Genomic DNA, 16061 nt, shown 5'->3' on the forward strand with positions numbered 1-16061 from the left:
CATAGAGACACATGTTATGGTCAAGCAACTTAAAGAACCCTAGCTGATACACGGAAGAATGTGAGGCATTATGGAACAGGAAGGGGACGTCGATTACTTTGGGAGCATGGTTGGTTAGAGGCAGCCCCTAGAGGAGTAGCCATTAGACCATTTCATTAAAAGTGACCCAAATGTAAAGCAATCGCAAAGCAATGATAAGAATACATGGTGCTCAAGCTGGGTGAGCCCAATTGCAAAGCAAACCAAAGCTAGATAATGTTAGGTCTCTTTTGTTTTGGGTTGCATAGCCCAAGTACAAAGCAAACTTAAGCTCAAATAGCCCAAATTAGAAGGTAAGAAAGACAGTACGATGGATCTTGATCATTCGTACGGAAAATAATAGTTTTTAAATAACGTATCATATTATAAATTTTTAAAATTTAATTTAAATTCAAATCGATTTTGTTTTAAAATTTATTCAATCCATATAAAATTTTATTAATTCAATTTAATTTACCAATTTTTAAAAGATTATTTTTTAATTTTTTATATTTTATTTTAATATATTTAAATAAATTTATATGTAAAATAATTATTTTTAATTTATAAAAATTTAAAAAATATATAAATTAATAAAAATATATAATTCAAATTTATTCTTTTTTTATTTTTAATAATTTAAAATTTAATATGTAAATTTAATATTTAAACTTAATAAAAAAAATAAATTCAAACCGAATTAAATTGAATATTATAATTTTAAAATATTTTTTTAATTTTTTTATTAATTCGTATATTCATATCAATATCAAACATATATATAAATTATAAAAATTATTATATTATAATATTAATTTGTGTTAATATATTAGATATAAAATATAAAATATTTATTTTTTAAAAAATTATATATGATTTTTATCAATTTTAAATTGTTCCTCTTTACTATTTTTTCATATATATTTTTTTGGGTTTGAAATTATCATTTCTACACGTGCACCTAAAGCAGCTAATCCAATCCTCTCTGAACTCTTAAAATTTCCGTACTGAGAAATTCCAACTTAGCACCGGTGGCGGTTGCCATTGACAGTTTTCCAAATTACCATACTACCCTCGTGAGCTACTTACTATTTCAAAAACACTCGGCCAACAAAAGTTCAACAAGGGCAATTAGGGTAATTGAAAAACAGAAAACCGAAGAAGAGAGAAGAAATCCCGTGTTGGTCACTATTTTCCTCTCTCGTCGCTTCCATCAGAAAATGATTCCTTCTCCTTCGTTTCTCAATAATTGACCACTTCAAAAGGACACAGCTCAATCCAACCGGAGCCGCACGGTGGCTGTGAAGAAACTAGGATCCAATCTCAATCGGAGCTCCAAAATCCTCTTTTTATCTGGTCCGTTTCTGATTAGTTTGATTTTCATTTTCTTTTTTTCGTTGCTTATTATCATTCCTAATAATTTTTTCTTTAATTGCAGATTATGGGGCATAAAACGTGGTTAATTTTGGCTTTTTTTACATGTTTAATTTCATCTTCTTGCGGTAGAGGTACTGATCAAATTCAATTCTTTTAATTTCTCATTTTTTAAACTAGGTTTTCGTATTATAACTATTATAGTGAGTTATTCCTAATTTATGTAATTACCTGTTAAAATCAGCTCAAGAACTTCTAATTCTACTTTTTAATTGGTTTTATTAAAGTTTATGTTTGATTTTTGGAGCTTTTGAGGTTTTAAAATTTTGGTTTAATAAAAAATTTGCTTTTGTTTACTGTAGAATTGCAGGTCAAGCACAAGGATAACCTCACCGTCTACAATCATACTCTTGCCACTGTTTTAGTAGAATATGCTTCTGCGGTAAAGTTGTTATTATTGTTATTTTTAATGAATTTGAGCTTAAAATTTTGAATAATTTTCAAGGAAATTTTAATTTCATGCCGTGGTTGGTGATGTGTCAAGTTAATGTATTCTTCATATATGTATCCGTGAGCCATAGTGCCAATGAAGTGAGATAGAAGTCCTGGGATTGGTGTAAATGATCCTATCTTGTTTGTTCTAGAATAGACAAGTCAATGATTTCAATGTTGTTGCCTAAGAAGTTGTATGAGAGTTGGTGTTTCCTTCATTATTCCCTTGTTGTTGGTGTGGTCACTCAGGCAAAATTTGTCCCTGTAGGTGTACATATCGGATTTGACGGAACTTTTTACTTGGACATGTGCAAGATGTGATGGTTTGACCAAGGTACCTGGTTTTCTATTGGTTTTTCTTTAATCTTCAATGTTCAAATAGATTTCCACTTGAATCAGTTGTCCTAATGCTCCTTTCTATGGAAACAGGGATTTGAAGTTATTGAGCTTATCGTTGATATCCAGAACTGTTTACAGGTGCATTTCTCATTGCGTCCTTGGATATTTATTGGAATAATGATCCATTTAGGTGTTATACTCTAGAATACTTTTGTTTGTAACTGACATGAAAATGATTATCAATTGATAGGCATTTGTTGGTGTGGCAAAGGATCTTAATGCCATTGTTATTGCCTTTAGAGGAACTCAAGAACACAGGTAGTGATATTATTTACCTCTGTAACTTCTTTTCAGCAATGTTTTCAAAAGCAGTTGTTCATGGCATGAAAACATAGAAATCATAAACAAGATTTCAAGTATGCAGAACTCAATGATTTTTTTCCCAAATGTGATTAGTTTGGTTGTTTTCTGTTTGAATAAATTATCTGTCTGTTCTCAGCATACAGAATTGGGTTGAAGATTTATTCTGGAAACAACTTGATTTAAATTACCCTGGCATGCCTGATGCAATGGTATGCATAACAAATTTCTCCCAATTTGTAAATTTATGTTGGAGTAATATTTATTAATCTTTAGTCGTTTTTCACTGTTTCAGGTGCACCATGGATTTTATACTGCTTACCACAACACAACAATACAACCTGGGATTCTATATGCTGTTAAAAAGGCAAAAGAATTTTATGGAGATCTTGACATCATAGTGACAGGCCATTCAATGGGAGGGGCTATGGCTTCCTTTTGTGCACTTGATCTGACGGTAATCATGAGTCATTCTTGATACAGCTGGAAATGTGTTATTATTTCTGTTCTTTTCATAATATTGTAAATGTGAAGCCTTCTTGATTGGTACATGAGTTTGAATTTTGTGCCATGGTTTTTCCAAATCTTTTGAGTTAATTTTCTTTGGTTAAATTCTGGAAGATTGCCTGATTATTGTGTCAGAGTTTTAATGAGAAAATAAATCTTCTATTCCTAGGTTAATCATGAAGCCAAGAATGTTCAAGTTATGACTTTTGGACAACCACGTATTGGGAATGCTGCCTTTGCTTCTTATTATGGAAACCTTGTGCCAAACACAATCAGAGTTACGAATGACCATGATATTGTGCCTCATCTGCCACCATACTATTCTTATTTCCCTCAAAAGACATACCATCACTTTCCTAGAGAGGTAAGTATCTGTGTTTGTTAAAATAAATTCTCTATGATTTATTTTTAAGCGAGCAACTTAAATTTAGCAAATTAAGCCTGAGAGTTAGCTAATTGGATTATTATCAGTACTTGAATATTGAGAAAGTTTATGTCATGTAACTTTTGATGGAAAAACTTTTTCTATTGTTAAGAAAGCCTGGATTGTTGCCAATATACACCATCTGTTGTCTTGACTCTCAAGTAACACTAACAGTGAATGTCAATAAGCGAAATGTTGTTGCATGTTCCTAATGGTTCTTGAAAGAGACTTATTCTTTGTTTCTCTATTCCCATTACCAAACAGGATCACCTTTTTACTCATTTGTTCATTATTTAAATTTTATATTAATCTAATATTTGTCAATCCCCTTTCTTGAAGGTCCTAGTTTACCTTTTAGTGTCTCATGGTGCTAATGCTTATGGTATAATATGAATGTAAATATAAACAAGGTCTTTGTTTTTAAGCCTGTAAATAATTTAACATATTTAAACATTCTCCATTGTTTGACACTTTATAATGCATAGAGTTTCTGTATCAGTAGCAGGGTGGATGGAGGACTGATGTTTGTTGTATCATGTATGTAAGACTGCGCCCTGATTAGACAAAGAATGGCATGGATAAGTTCGTTAATCTATATTTCTTATTTGTAGGTGTGGCTGTATAACCTCGGACTGGGAAGTCTGGTTTATATAGTTGAGAAGGCCTGTGATGGTTCCGGTGAAGATCCAAACTGTAGTAGGTAAGCCTATTTCTATGTGTAGATTTTCGTTGTGATGGAAATTTATCAGTAGTTTAAAATTCATCTATTACTTAAGCAAACTTTGCCAATTTATTAAATGGCTGAAATATTAAATTAATTGATTCATAACTGCAGTTTTATTAAATTTTATGAAAATGTAAGATGAATATATCTTTTATTACCTGTTGCTTTCCCTCATTTTCTTGGTGAAGAAAGGAAAATGATGGCATGAATATATTACACTTTGCTATATGAGAAGTGAGCATGACTACCTTAGAATTATTACTTTGGAGATCTGTTACAAACTCTTCTACTTTCGCATTTTATTGCAGGTCAGTGACAGGGAACAGCATTTTTGACCACTTGAATTATTATGGTGTTGATTTAAAGTGCGAACAATGGAGATCATGCAGAATCGTGATGGATCCTGGTGTTGCGGAGTATGGCAAAACGGATCTCAAAGGAAATTTCATTTTGTCCAGGGATCCAGCCAAACTTGTTCTGAAAATGAATACTCGGTCAAATGAAGGGGAAGTTACATCTAATGCATAATTTATCAGTCTGTGATCTCTCCTGGAAGATGGCTGGTAGCACAGTTCGTTGATTTCCACTTCAGATAACTACGTTTCCATTCTTCCATTGAAACCATGTAAATAGCCATTGAAAATGAACGTTATCAATGTGGGTTTGGGTTAGGAATGTATTTGTGTAAATAACTATCAAACTGTGTACATTGCTTTTACATTTATGAATATATTGAATTTAATGCCAGCTAAAAAAGTTGTTTCGTACAGACAACTCTGTTTTAAATCTAGTTTTCTGAGGTTAAAAAATAGCTGAAATAATGATTAGTGCATCTTACAAACAGAATTTGTTAAGAGCCTATTTGGTAGCGTAGTGGGAAGCTCCCACCCTGTGGGTAGCACTGGACCTCACGGTCGGAGGGGGCTCCTACTGGGTAGGTAGCACAGGACCTTGTGGTCGGACTTCAGAGGGGGCTACGACCGGCGCTACCAAACTTAGCACTGGACCTCGCGGTTCCGGAGTTACCAAACTCTGTTACATTTCGCTTCTGTTAACCTCGTGGCCTTGAATAGGGTAAATTTTTGCATGAATAATATACATAAATAAAAAACTTAGCTAGCAATAATTCACCTCACAAATGTCCATGACCTTTAAAACAATACCAATCACAAGCATGATTTATATATCCTTTTGACCTGAAATGGAAACCAATCAAATGAGTACAATTTTATTCCATCTTAGCATTAGTCGTGCAATAAACTTACCCCATACGACCAAAATTTGGAGATCATAGCTCAAAGGAATTTTAGTTTCAAATCCTGAATTTCTTCAAATTCTAAGAAGCACTATTGGGAAGTTGTTGAAATTTATGTAACGGCTATGTCCACATTACAAGAAAAAGTCATCTGGAAGATCAATGATCATTATAATTTTCATATATTAAAGCATATACATGTTCCCTGAACAGGTTTGAGGAGGAGTATGATATTAATACATGCAACTGAAGTGTAGAAACAGTCTGATGAACACAGATAAAACTGCTTAAAATGTTTCACTTTGTCTTCAAATCCTCGGCTGCTGCTGAAACAGCTTATTTTCTTTCCTGCACCACAGTAAAAACTGCTTCTAATTTTCTTTCCTGGAGATAAGGGAAGCGATTGCAGGAGCAGGGATTTGAATCCAGACTTGCTGGATGCCACCCTTGAAAGAGTTGTTATATGAACCAAGTTAAGTCTCGGTTCCAAAATTGTAATAATTTAATTAGGAACCAAAACTGGTTTTCATAATTCATACCTTATTCTTAACTGGGGTTGGGACTTTAGCTTCAGTAGTTTCTGCTGTTTCTGTTTCTTTTACCAAGTTCTCTTCCTTCACGGTTTCAGTTTCTCCTGAACATGCATCAAGGAATCAAATTCAATTTCTGAATGAACAAGAATACATTACTGTCATTGAAGCATGCATCATTGCCCTTTGCAGTTTCTTCTTTTTTCTCTTCAGCCAGTTTTTGATACTTCACAGTTTATTCTTTTGCATCTTCTGCCAGTTTCTTATCCTCTATGGTATCTTCTTTAGTTTCTTCTTTTGTCTCTTCAATCAATGTTTTATTTTCATTTTTAGTTTCTATTTTTGGCTCTTGAGCAATTTCTTTTTCCATCACAGTTTCTTCTTTTGTCTCTTGAGCCAGTTTTTTATTCTCCAAAGCATCTGCAACTTTCACATTCTCATTGGACAAGCTCTCTTTCTTCAATTCTGTACTTTCAGCTGTGTCCTTCATAATCAGCCACAGCCCTGGAATTGTCTCCACCAGAGTCCTGATTGACATTTTTGCCTTCCTCTTTCACCAATATTGAGCTTGTCTTGCCATCATTTGTGCATGTTTCTTCAATGGTTTCTGAGGTTTTCCCCATCTTGGATCTTGCTCTTGAAGTCTTCCGGCTGATAATGTTTCCGGTCGTGACGTGTTTGGATTCACCACAGCCCGTTTCTATAGACTCTAAGTGCAGAAATGAGGATTTCCCTGCCCCGCTTTTAATCTGGAGACAGACTTCGAAATGGGAAAAATCTTATTCTGGTTTCTGTTGGAGACTTAGCTTGCATGGGTGTCATTTGGTGCCTACATCTTTTTTGCTCTAATAACAAACCTTTTTTTCTGTTGATCTTCTGCGGCTGAGCTTTAGCCTATTTGGCAAATCATCAATAGAATCAAAGTTCATTTTTAGATTTGCAAAATGGCTGTCCAGCAAGGTTATATGTTGGCATGAAATGGGGGATGTTAGCTGGATTTAAACCATATGGAAACACGTATATTCCCAGTATATGACCAGTTGAGGAGATCAACAGCTTAACCAATTAACCAAATTCAATAAGTTTTTATTTTAAGAAGATTGTTTGATTATACTACTTGTTTTACATGTAAATTTCAAACGGTTAGGGTTATCATAAAACAATATATTAAATGGTTTGAAATAAATCGATAATTTTAAACACAATATAATGATAAATTATGAAAATAATATAAAATTTTTTTTAACAAAAACCCTTATCATTTCTTTCAGCATCGTTTATCCTAGAATCTAAGCTAATTGTTGTCCTTCATCTTTGAAATCAGATATTGCTACCATAGTTGCCAGTCTACTAAACATGGCCTTAACAAGGAGTGTAAATTTGGAAGATCTAAACAAGAAAGAAATTCTATTATAGGCGACGAAGATTGGACATGACGAATCGAAGCTCTATTGGCACCTTGTATCAACAGAGCCACAAATATTTTTGACACTTCAGGAATTGTTGCCACAAAGTGAAGGCTTCATTCATGATCACTAGCTTCACACTCCACTGCTAGAAGGCTTGAAAAGCAGCATTTAGTTGTAACCAAAATTTGTCAATTACTCTTTCGAGATTCCATTCATTTGGCTTAATCAACTGATATTTGGGTATAAACATCAGACAAATCGGGGGTTGAACTTGGATTTTATCTTTTTATGTTGAAAGATGAGGATTTGGCAACTCTTGGAATATGAAAAAGTATTGTATTAATCATTAAATCAAATATTTGAGTGTTAATTCGTTTTATTATAATGTAACTTACTAAATTTCGATCTCATGAATACGACGAAAATAAGTTTAAAGAAAATTCATATAATACTAATGAATAAAATAACAAATCCTATTTTAATTTTTCTACATAAAGCATTAACTCATATATCTAATTTCTAGTTGCAAAACTCTTATGGAGGGTGAGAGCAGCGAGGGCTACCAAAGCCATGAAAACTAGGGAACCAACTAAAGAGAGTACAATGGAAATCGCAACTTGATGACAGAATCTTTCGAAAACATTGCAAACTTTGTTCCATTGAACGTGGGAGTTCCCTTTGTAGCCCATGAGACCAATGGCCATGGCAGCTCCATTGGCAGAAAATAACAATGCCACCATCAATAGGTCGAGGACAATGATGATTTGGCTCAATTCTCTCTTTCCATATCGGGTTCCCAACAAAATGAGTATAGAAATTGCAGCATACAAACTTGCTATTATATTTGACACCATGGAGTACCTAGCAAGAAATTAAACAAATTATTTTTTTGAGACCAAAAAATCGAACTTAACTCTTTAAACAGAAAAAAAAAAAATCATCAATTGTTAAATCAAATGCTTGTAAATGCAAATTAAAAACAACTTTTATCTAATATTAATGCTTATAATTGTCTCTAGTAATCTTCTATAAAAAGATAATACATAAAGTAATGCCTAATTAAGCAGGTTTATAAACAAAAAGGCCATGCATGTTCCTAACTTCTTAATTAATAGGCATAAGGGTAAAAAAAATTACTCAAATAAAAATTTAATAATCATTTAAGTACATGATATTTTGTTGCAATCAACTTAATCTTAAATCCTCTATTTCAAATTAGTTGAACTCTTAGAAGTTTATTTTTATTAAATTAAACTTTTATATATCTATTTTTACTCAATTAAATCTTTAATTGGACAATGATAATCACTTAATTTTTGATATTTTATTTTGGGTTCTTAATTACAACATGAATATTTCCTGAGTTGCCTTCCTGGGCAGGGCAGATAGGGGGCTTTTCAGCACCAACCAACTAAAAAGATTAATTTCGAACTGATCAGCTGCCATCTTTAGGGTTAAACCGACCATTTAGCTCCATATTCAGATTAATTCATAGAAATTGTGGAACCTTAATTACTTAAAAAGAGGGACAAAAACCACCAACAAAATTGCATAAACATTTTACTACGCTAAGATAACATTTGATATCATTTTTAATATTATCATGGTGATTTAATTATTATGATGATAAAATCACTAAAGTGATTTGATCATTAGTGATCTTAAATTATTATGTTTAGTACAATATGATAAATTATTAGTGTTTTTAAATACTGTATTTGATATTATATGAAAAAAATCGTATAATACAAAATGTACAAAATAATTTTATAAAGTAAAATATTTAATACTTATTTAATTAATAATTTATGAAAAATCAAATGTTATTTTATAAAAAATTATAAAGTATAAATTAATTTTGATAAAAATAAATTTTAAAATAATTATTAACTAAATTTATTATCTTTTTTCTAATCAATATAAATTTTTAAAAATAAGTGATTAAAAAATCAATTTTTTTTAAAATTTTTAGTGATTAGCTTCTTAAGGTAATGTTACTTATTTTTTTTGCAAGACTAAATTAGATAAAAAAATAATATTAAAAATTACTTTTTCATAATAACAAAAAATTTTCATCCCTTAAATTCGAAATTAGAAAATTATATTACTGTCTTGAAAAATGATTTGATTTCTAACCACTCTTATAATATTAAAAATTACTTTTTCATAATTATAAAACTTTTACTATTTCTGATTTCTATAAAAATATCATTAAAAGAACATAAGATAAGAGGTTGATTTTATTATATAAGTAAAATTTTGAAGGTGAAAGAAACTTTTTTTTTCTTATCGCAAGTACGTCACGTAAACGACTTATGAGTCATTTAAATGGTCCGTAAAAATTGGATTCTGGTTACATTATCACAATTTGAACCTTAAATGATAGCAAGTTGTAACTTTGCTAGAATGCCGTTTTGCACCGGAATCATATGGTTTCAGTACCAAAACGGCACCCCAGGTAGCACTTCCAAACCATCTCTAAATTAAGCCTTGGAACGGAAAATGATTGAAACTTACACAAAGGCAGACAGGTAATGCCACTTAGCATGGACTGCAACATTGATAAGAGGCGAGGTTGGAGTGATCTGAATTGGAACAACCTTAGTCTGCTTACCCAACCCTAGAACTATTGCAGCTGCAAGTGTTAGCAGCAGTGCCAAAACCCTCAGAATCAACTCACATATACTCACTGTTTTTGACCCTTCGCTCCCTCTTTCATCAACAGTACTGACCCTATTATTGCTTTGGCTCTCCATTTTTGCAATAATTTTACCTGTTTTCTCTGGAAAGAAAGAAAGAAAAAGAGACTTTATGATACTTATGAGAAGAGAGAATTGGTTTAAATAAAGAGAAAAAAAAAAAAAGTAGGTGAGAAATGAGCCAACAATTTCTTTGCACTGTCCTAAAGGTAAGGGAAACTACAAACCTTGACATTTATTGCAAGGCGGTGGACAAATGTGGACGCAGCAGATGAGACCAAACTTGATCTTGGAAAGTAATTGTAGTGAATTTAGGTTCTGTTCCATTAATATTTGTTTTCGTTTTTTTTTGCTTGTCAAAGGTCTATTTAAAATTTGATTGGAAGATTTTTATTTTATCAAAAAATATGTTTCTTTGGTGCTAAGCTCAAATTAGAGGATAAGAATATGAAATTATGAATACCGATCAATAAGGAGTATAGGTTCGAATTGTTTTTTATATTTATATTTTTACGTTCAAATCAATAAAAAAAAAAAAAGAGTTTAAAAATAAAAATGAGAATTAAGAGAAGAATTGGTCTTTCTACCTAGAGGAAATGAATCGATATACGAGATTCGTGACTTGTCAAATTGGTATAGATAAAATATGTTCGAATCAATCTGTCACGTTCATTTGAACCAAATGATCAAAATAATATCAATTTAATTTTGAGTTACTTATAATAAAAGATAATAATATCTTTATAACCCAAAAATACCCTAACCCGTTTTATAATTGAATCATTACAAAATTAATCGCAAAATACACTTTTGAGAACTTGTAAATGAACTTTCAAATAAGCTAAATTGTAAGATATGTGTGCTAGGTTTTGGATTCACAATTGGCTTGGTTCATTCTTTTTCGGTTTGTCAGCTTGTGGTGTAAATTGTAATGTTAAGTCAAAATTTTCTTCTAAAAGGTGTGAATGTGATAATATCATTGCAATTAATATTTGAGGCTCCAAAATCCAAAATTACTGCAAAATTTAATTCCTGTTTGTTGTTGTTTAAACAATTGAAAGATGTTTATAAAAAAAAAATTCCAGAAATTCAATTTTTTAAACTAATTACAAAATATATATGTTGTAATTATAAACTCAATAACATTTTTTTTTTATTCTTCATCATTTTGATCGCATACGAACCGCATGTAATGTTGTTTACAATATTGAAGATTCATAACTTTTTCTTTAATAGGTATAATATTGTAAAAATGTGTGTTTAAACTTACGAAATTCAAATACATGATTAATGTAGCTTTTTGTTGACATTGATGACGATGAGAAGGTTTTGAAATCTTTACGTTAAAAAGTTATATTTTTTAAAAAAATTTTCATTCGACATTTTTATTGTAAATATAACAGTGGATTTAATTTAATTTACGTTAAATAAAAATTTTCATTTTATGTTGTCCATTTAGTTTCATTATTGATTTTATTAAATATAGAATTATACTATATAAATGTTAAGATTTTTTGACCAAGATATGTTAAGAGTTGTTTGATAATTAAAATTAAAATTTTATTTATACATAGATATAATCTTATATTAAAGAAGTTATCAACAGCAAAAAATATACATTTGTGTGCCTAAAATTGGATTTTTAAAGCATTAAATGCAAGAAAATATAGTTAGGGAATCATTAAATTTTAGCACTATTATTACCTAACATGCATAAGCTATATATTTTTGTTTCATTCTTTTTGTTGGGGGTTACATAAATTTTCTAGGTTTTGATATTTGAGGGAGATAGAGTGAGGATAAAGCCTCAAATGAGAGGACAAGCCTCTCAACCATCCTCTTTTACGCTTATCCTAGTAGTATTAATTGATTGTTTAATTTGTTTTGGCATCATTCAAAAATGGAGTTTCTCTTTTTGAACCCCAAAAAAAAAAAAAAAGGATTTCCCCATGCTATTGCTTTTCTAGCCAGGCTCATGGCCCTTGATTAGTAACCTCTGTTTTAACATAAAATGTTTAAGAATTAGGTAAAAAAAGAAATGATAAAACAAAAAAGCTTAAATGCTAAGAGCTTCTAGAAAGAAAGTAGAGCCATTTCTTTGTCAGTTTATAACTGGGTTTAATTAGTTTAATAGTTATTCACATAAGGCTACCCTTTATAGAGGAGGAAGTAATTAGGTTTTGACTATGAACAATGAAAATTAAGAAAGGATAAGGTTTTTGTCATAGCACTTTCAAAGAAGATAATTTGATTGCAATTTTCAAGCTTTTTCTTGCTCCACAGTCATCCAAATTTTAACACCTATATTTTTAAAAAATAACAAAATTAATCTCCTGATTATTATCAATAAAAAACCAATGACTTTTAAATTTTAATTAACAATGGGACTTGGCCAGTTGGTCTTATCAGACTACCTCCAGTGGTTTAGATGCAATTGCTTGAGAAAATTATATGATTTTTATTCAACTGATTAAGACCAATTAATAAGGTTTGACATAAAGAAAGATAATTAATAAGCTCTCTCTTTCGTTTTAATGTGAAAATTTTATATAACAATTTTCTTGATTAATATCCAATGTGCTTGAAAAATTACAGGGTTTGATGAATTAGTCGATTCATGAATAGTTCTATATTTATTGTCTCTTTCGTATTTAAGAGTTAGAGATTTCAAGTTCAAGTTTTACCGTATGTGAATTTAATCAAAATTTATATTAGATTTGTTTAATTATGTGCTGGTTCACTGATTGATTTGTTTGTATGATTTAATTCAATGATTTTTTTATATAAAAATAATACTTTGATTATAATTATAATTTCTTTTATATGGTTATCTCGTAAAAAAAAAATAAATGGAACTTTGATCAGGAAACATTAAGACTAATGAAACAAACCGTAATTTAACATGTATGTTTAAGAGCTGTATATTATTTTCATATTTGATCTCATTTAATTAGCTCTTCAAAGAATCATAATTTAATATCAGTGGGGAAAAGATTCTGCACAAAATTTCCAACATTGTCTTACGAAAATTCTAAGCATATGTTTGCAACAGCAATGTTGTAGGATTCTAAAGACTATGCATCCCAGTTGCCAAAATGAACGGGAAAATTTCATTCAGAACTTCAATCAACAACAATGTTTATCTTCCCGTCCTCCAATGGCTTCAATGTTTTGGTGACAGTATATTTCCTGAAATGACATAAATTGAATTCCATCCCCTGGGAAAGAAACCAGATGAAGAATTTGACGGAAAAACAGACCACCCATGAAAGGATCTCAGATAAGTACAGGCAAGTCAAATTGGGGTATGGACAGAATAAAAAACAAAATTATGTTTGTCTTTTTTGCCTACAGTTATGTTGTCAGTTGGCAGAATGCTGGACTTTAGTTCCAATGATCTGGGATCAAATCTTGACATTCTCAAATACAAAAAATCCATATATTTAGTGATTTATTTTTTTGCATTTTTGCTGGGGACAATCATACTCATATTGTAAATGTAAAGTCTTCAGAATTCATAAGGAATTTAGAAACTATAAAACATTGTCAGTATAAGCCAGAAAGTCTATGATAGTATGGATAGAACTAAAGGATCAAGCTGCACACTGCCAGGCACAATTCAGAGAACAGAAACAAGTCTTTGTATTCATAACATTGGTAGTTGTCAAGCTAAAATCTTTACAGGAGAATGTGGGTTGCAACTCATACAGCAGTCTTGATCACTTTCGAGTTAGGAAATTTCATACCTGAAATCCGACCGTATGATAAAACTGGTTTACTCAATGGAATGGCTCGCAAAAATTTATAAACTAATGTAAAACAATAGCCTTCAGAAGATGGATTGTTCTCCTAATTCCTGACCAGCCATCCCCTCCCTTATCACTTTTGCATAGAATTCTTCCAATGTGTCCTTACCATAACTTGGTGTTTTCTCAGCACTATACTCTCCGGTCTCCGGATCCAAAATCAACATACTCTCAGCAGCATAATACCTTCCGATTTTCCCAAACTCGGCTGCATCTTCCATCCAAGGGAATATCTTAACTAGGAAATCAAGAATCCCAATGGCAAAATCCATTATCCCAATTGGCACTTTCAAGAACTTTGGTTCCTTCCCCAAAAGTTTAAACAAAATCTCTCCTTGCTCCAATGGTGTCAAAGCCTTCCCCGGACCACCAACAGGCAGTACCTGGTTGATCTTATCCTGACTCAAAACACAATCTGCAATAAACGAAGCCAAATCCTGTTCACTAATCGGCTTACAAGCACATAACTTGCCATCACCAAACATCACATAAGGCTTTCCATCTTTCACTAACTCAACTTGACCCCCCAAGCTCTTGAAAAATGCAGTTGGCCTCACAATACTATATGTAAATCCATCATCCTCTTCGGCTTCTTTCATCAACTCAGCCTCAAATTTCAGCTTTGCTTGCTGAAATTCAAGCAGGGGTTTTTGCACACAAATAGCAGAAAGCAATACAAAATGTGAAGCCCCAAATTTCTTACCAGCAACAAGACTGTTCTTTGTTGCCTCGTAATCAATTTTCCATGAATCCTTAACACCACCAGTTCGGCTAGCAAGACAAGAGACAACTACATCAACAGGAAATCCTAAATTTTGCAGAGATTTCTCCATAGTATGTAAATTTGTGACATCAGAGAAACATACATTAGCTCCATTTAAATCATTCAAAGTATCTTCCTTGCTATTTTTACCTCTAATCCCACTCCTCCCTCTAGCAACAGCTATAACATTAAACCCTCTATTAACCAACTCTTTTACCACAAATTTCCCAATATACCCGGTTGAACCCACTACCAGAACATTAATGTCTTTTGAGTTTTTGCTTCTAAATGAAGCAGAAACAGCTGTATCAACAGGCTTTGTTGCTAAAGCTCTAACCAGTTCACATCTTTCTCTATTAAAATTAAAGGGTCTTGATGGTGAAGTAAAAGGAGTTGACTTTACCTGGATTTGTTTGATGAACTGAGAAGTGAATTGTGTTTTGTAGCTTTTAGACTCTGGTGACTGAAGAGTGAAGGCGTTCAAAGAAAAACAAAGTGACATTGTTTCTCCTTTCTTCTTCTATGGTTCAAAAGAAGTGAAATTTGGGAAACTTGTCTTTGTCCAACAAAAGTGCAGGATGAGCAAGACTGAGCTTTTTAGTTGCTCCATCACAAGAGAAAGCTAAAAATCTAATGAAGATAGGTGGTGGATGACACAGTTGATGATAGCACAGCCAAAAAAATGAATTGTCCATTTTGCCCCATATTGAAAAATATCAATTTCGTCCCCTAAACTTTTCAATCTTTCATTGATCTACTTGGATTTCATGCAAAGTATAAAACCATAAAAAGTTGACATATTTGTGACAATCTTCACAATTATTTCATATGAATACACAATCTTCTATATGCCTTTAGTTATTTCTCCCAATCTCATATAAGAAATACCAATAAATTAGAGTTATAAATATATTTTCTTCACAAATTTTATAAATTTCACTCATATTAATCTACTTTATGATAATTTAGGATTCTTGGTTTTCATTTTCTTTAAGTCTTGGATTTTAGCAAAATTAAAATGTAGATTCTATATATGCAAATCTAAGTCATTGGCAAACAATAATTAATTTCCATTAATTTTATTAATGATTGTTATAATATATAGATTCAAAAATCTATAGCTAGACTTAACACAAGGAGTCACCACTAATATTTTTTTTAATTAAGTGTCATTGGTCACTTAATGAATTTATCTTTTTAAGGAACTTCTAAGTTTGACTAAGGATCTTTATAAGAATAAGTTCTGGTTTACCAATCAGAATAAGATTCAGGAGTTTGGTTACATATGAAAAAAGTTATAACATCCCCACATATCCATCCAAAGGATGGTACTATTTTATTTTAAATTATTTTAAGGTCTT

General features: G+C 31.5%; 3 protein-coding genes across 3 annotated transcripts; 1 reads left to right on the forward strand and 2 right to left on the reverse strand.

Moving 5' to 3' along the window:
* Positions 1–1022: 1022 nt before the first annotated feature.
* On the forward strand, positions 1023–5006 carry LOC111292653 (lipase-like). The gene is made up of 11 exons (XM_022885143.2): positions 1023–1374; positions 1457–1526; positions 1755–1834; positions 2153–2218; positions 2314–2361; positions 2474–2541; positions 2723–2795; positions 2879–3040; positions 3260–3454; positions 4126–4214; positions 4547–5006. Exons 2-11 carry the CDS (start codon positions 1460–1462, stop codon positions 4764–4766), a joined length of 1068 nt encoding a protein of 355 aa, XP_022740878.2. The 5' UTR covers positions 1023–1374; positions 1457–1459; the 3' UTR covers positions 4767–5006.
* A 2796-nt stretch (positions 5007–7802) lies between these two features.
* On the reverse strand, positions 7803–10426 carry LOC111298567 (CASP-like protein 1E1). The gene is made up of 2 exons (XM_022893292.2): positions 9950–10426; positions 7803–8293 (listed from the first exon to the last, which is right to left on the reverse strand). Exons 1-2 carry the CDS (start codon positions 10186–10188, stop codon positions 7945–7947), a joined length of 588 nt encoding a protein of 195 aa, XP_022749027.2. The 5' UTR covers positions 10189–10426; the 3' UTR covers positions 7803–7944.
* A 3328-nt stretch (positions 10427–13754) lies between these two features.
* Positions 13755–15341, reverse strand: LOC111298566 (divinyl chlorophyllide a 8-vinyl-reductase, chloroplastic-like). Its single transcript, XM_022893291.2, has one exon. It carries the CDS (start codon positions 15200–15202, stop codon positions 13961–13963), a length of 1242 nt encoding a protein of 413 aa, XP_022749026.1. The 5' UTR covers positions 15203–15341; the 3' UTR covers positions 13755–13960.
* Between the last annotated feature and the right edge of the window lie 720 nt (positions 15342–16061).

Source organism: Durio zibethinus, chromosome 16, assembly GCF_047325235.1.
Source record: "Durio zibethinus cultivar Kanyao isolate XHJ-2024 chromosome 16, ASM4732523v1, whole genome shotgun sequence".
In the NCBI taxonomy this organism is placed as follows: domain Eukaryota; kingdom Viridiplantae; phylum Streptophyta; class Magnoliopsida; order Malvales; family Malvaceae; genus Durio; species Durio zibethinus.

Coding starts and splice junctions, on each gene's coding strand:
- LOC111292653 (XM_022885143.2), top strand. CDS start 1,460: ATGGGGCATAAAACGTGGTTAATTTTGGCTTTTTTTACATGTTTAATT. Junction 1,527..1,754: donor TTCATCTTCTTGCGGTAGAG/GTACTGATCAAA, acceptor TGTTTACTGTAG/AATTGCAGGTCAAGCACAAG. Junction 4,215..4,546: donor GAAGATCCAAACTGTAGTAG/GTAAGCCTATTT, acceptor ATTTTATTGCAG/GTCAGTGACAGGGAACAGCA.
- LOC111298567 (XM_022893292.2), bottom strand. CDS start 10,188: ATGGAGAGCCAAAGCAATAATAGGGTCAGTACTGTTGATGAAAGAGGG. Junction 8,294..9,949: donor CATTACCTGTCTGCCTTTGT/GTAAGTTTCAAT, acceptor ATTTCTTGCTAG/GTACTCCATGGTGTCAAATA.
- LOC111298566 (XM_022893291.2), bottom strand. CDS start 15,202: ATGTCACTTTGTTTTTCTTTGAACGCCTTCACTCTTCAGTCACCAGAG.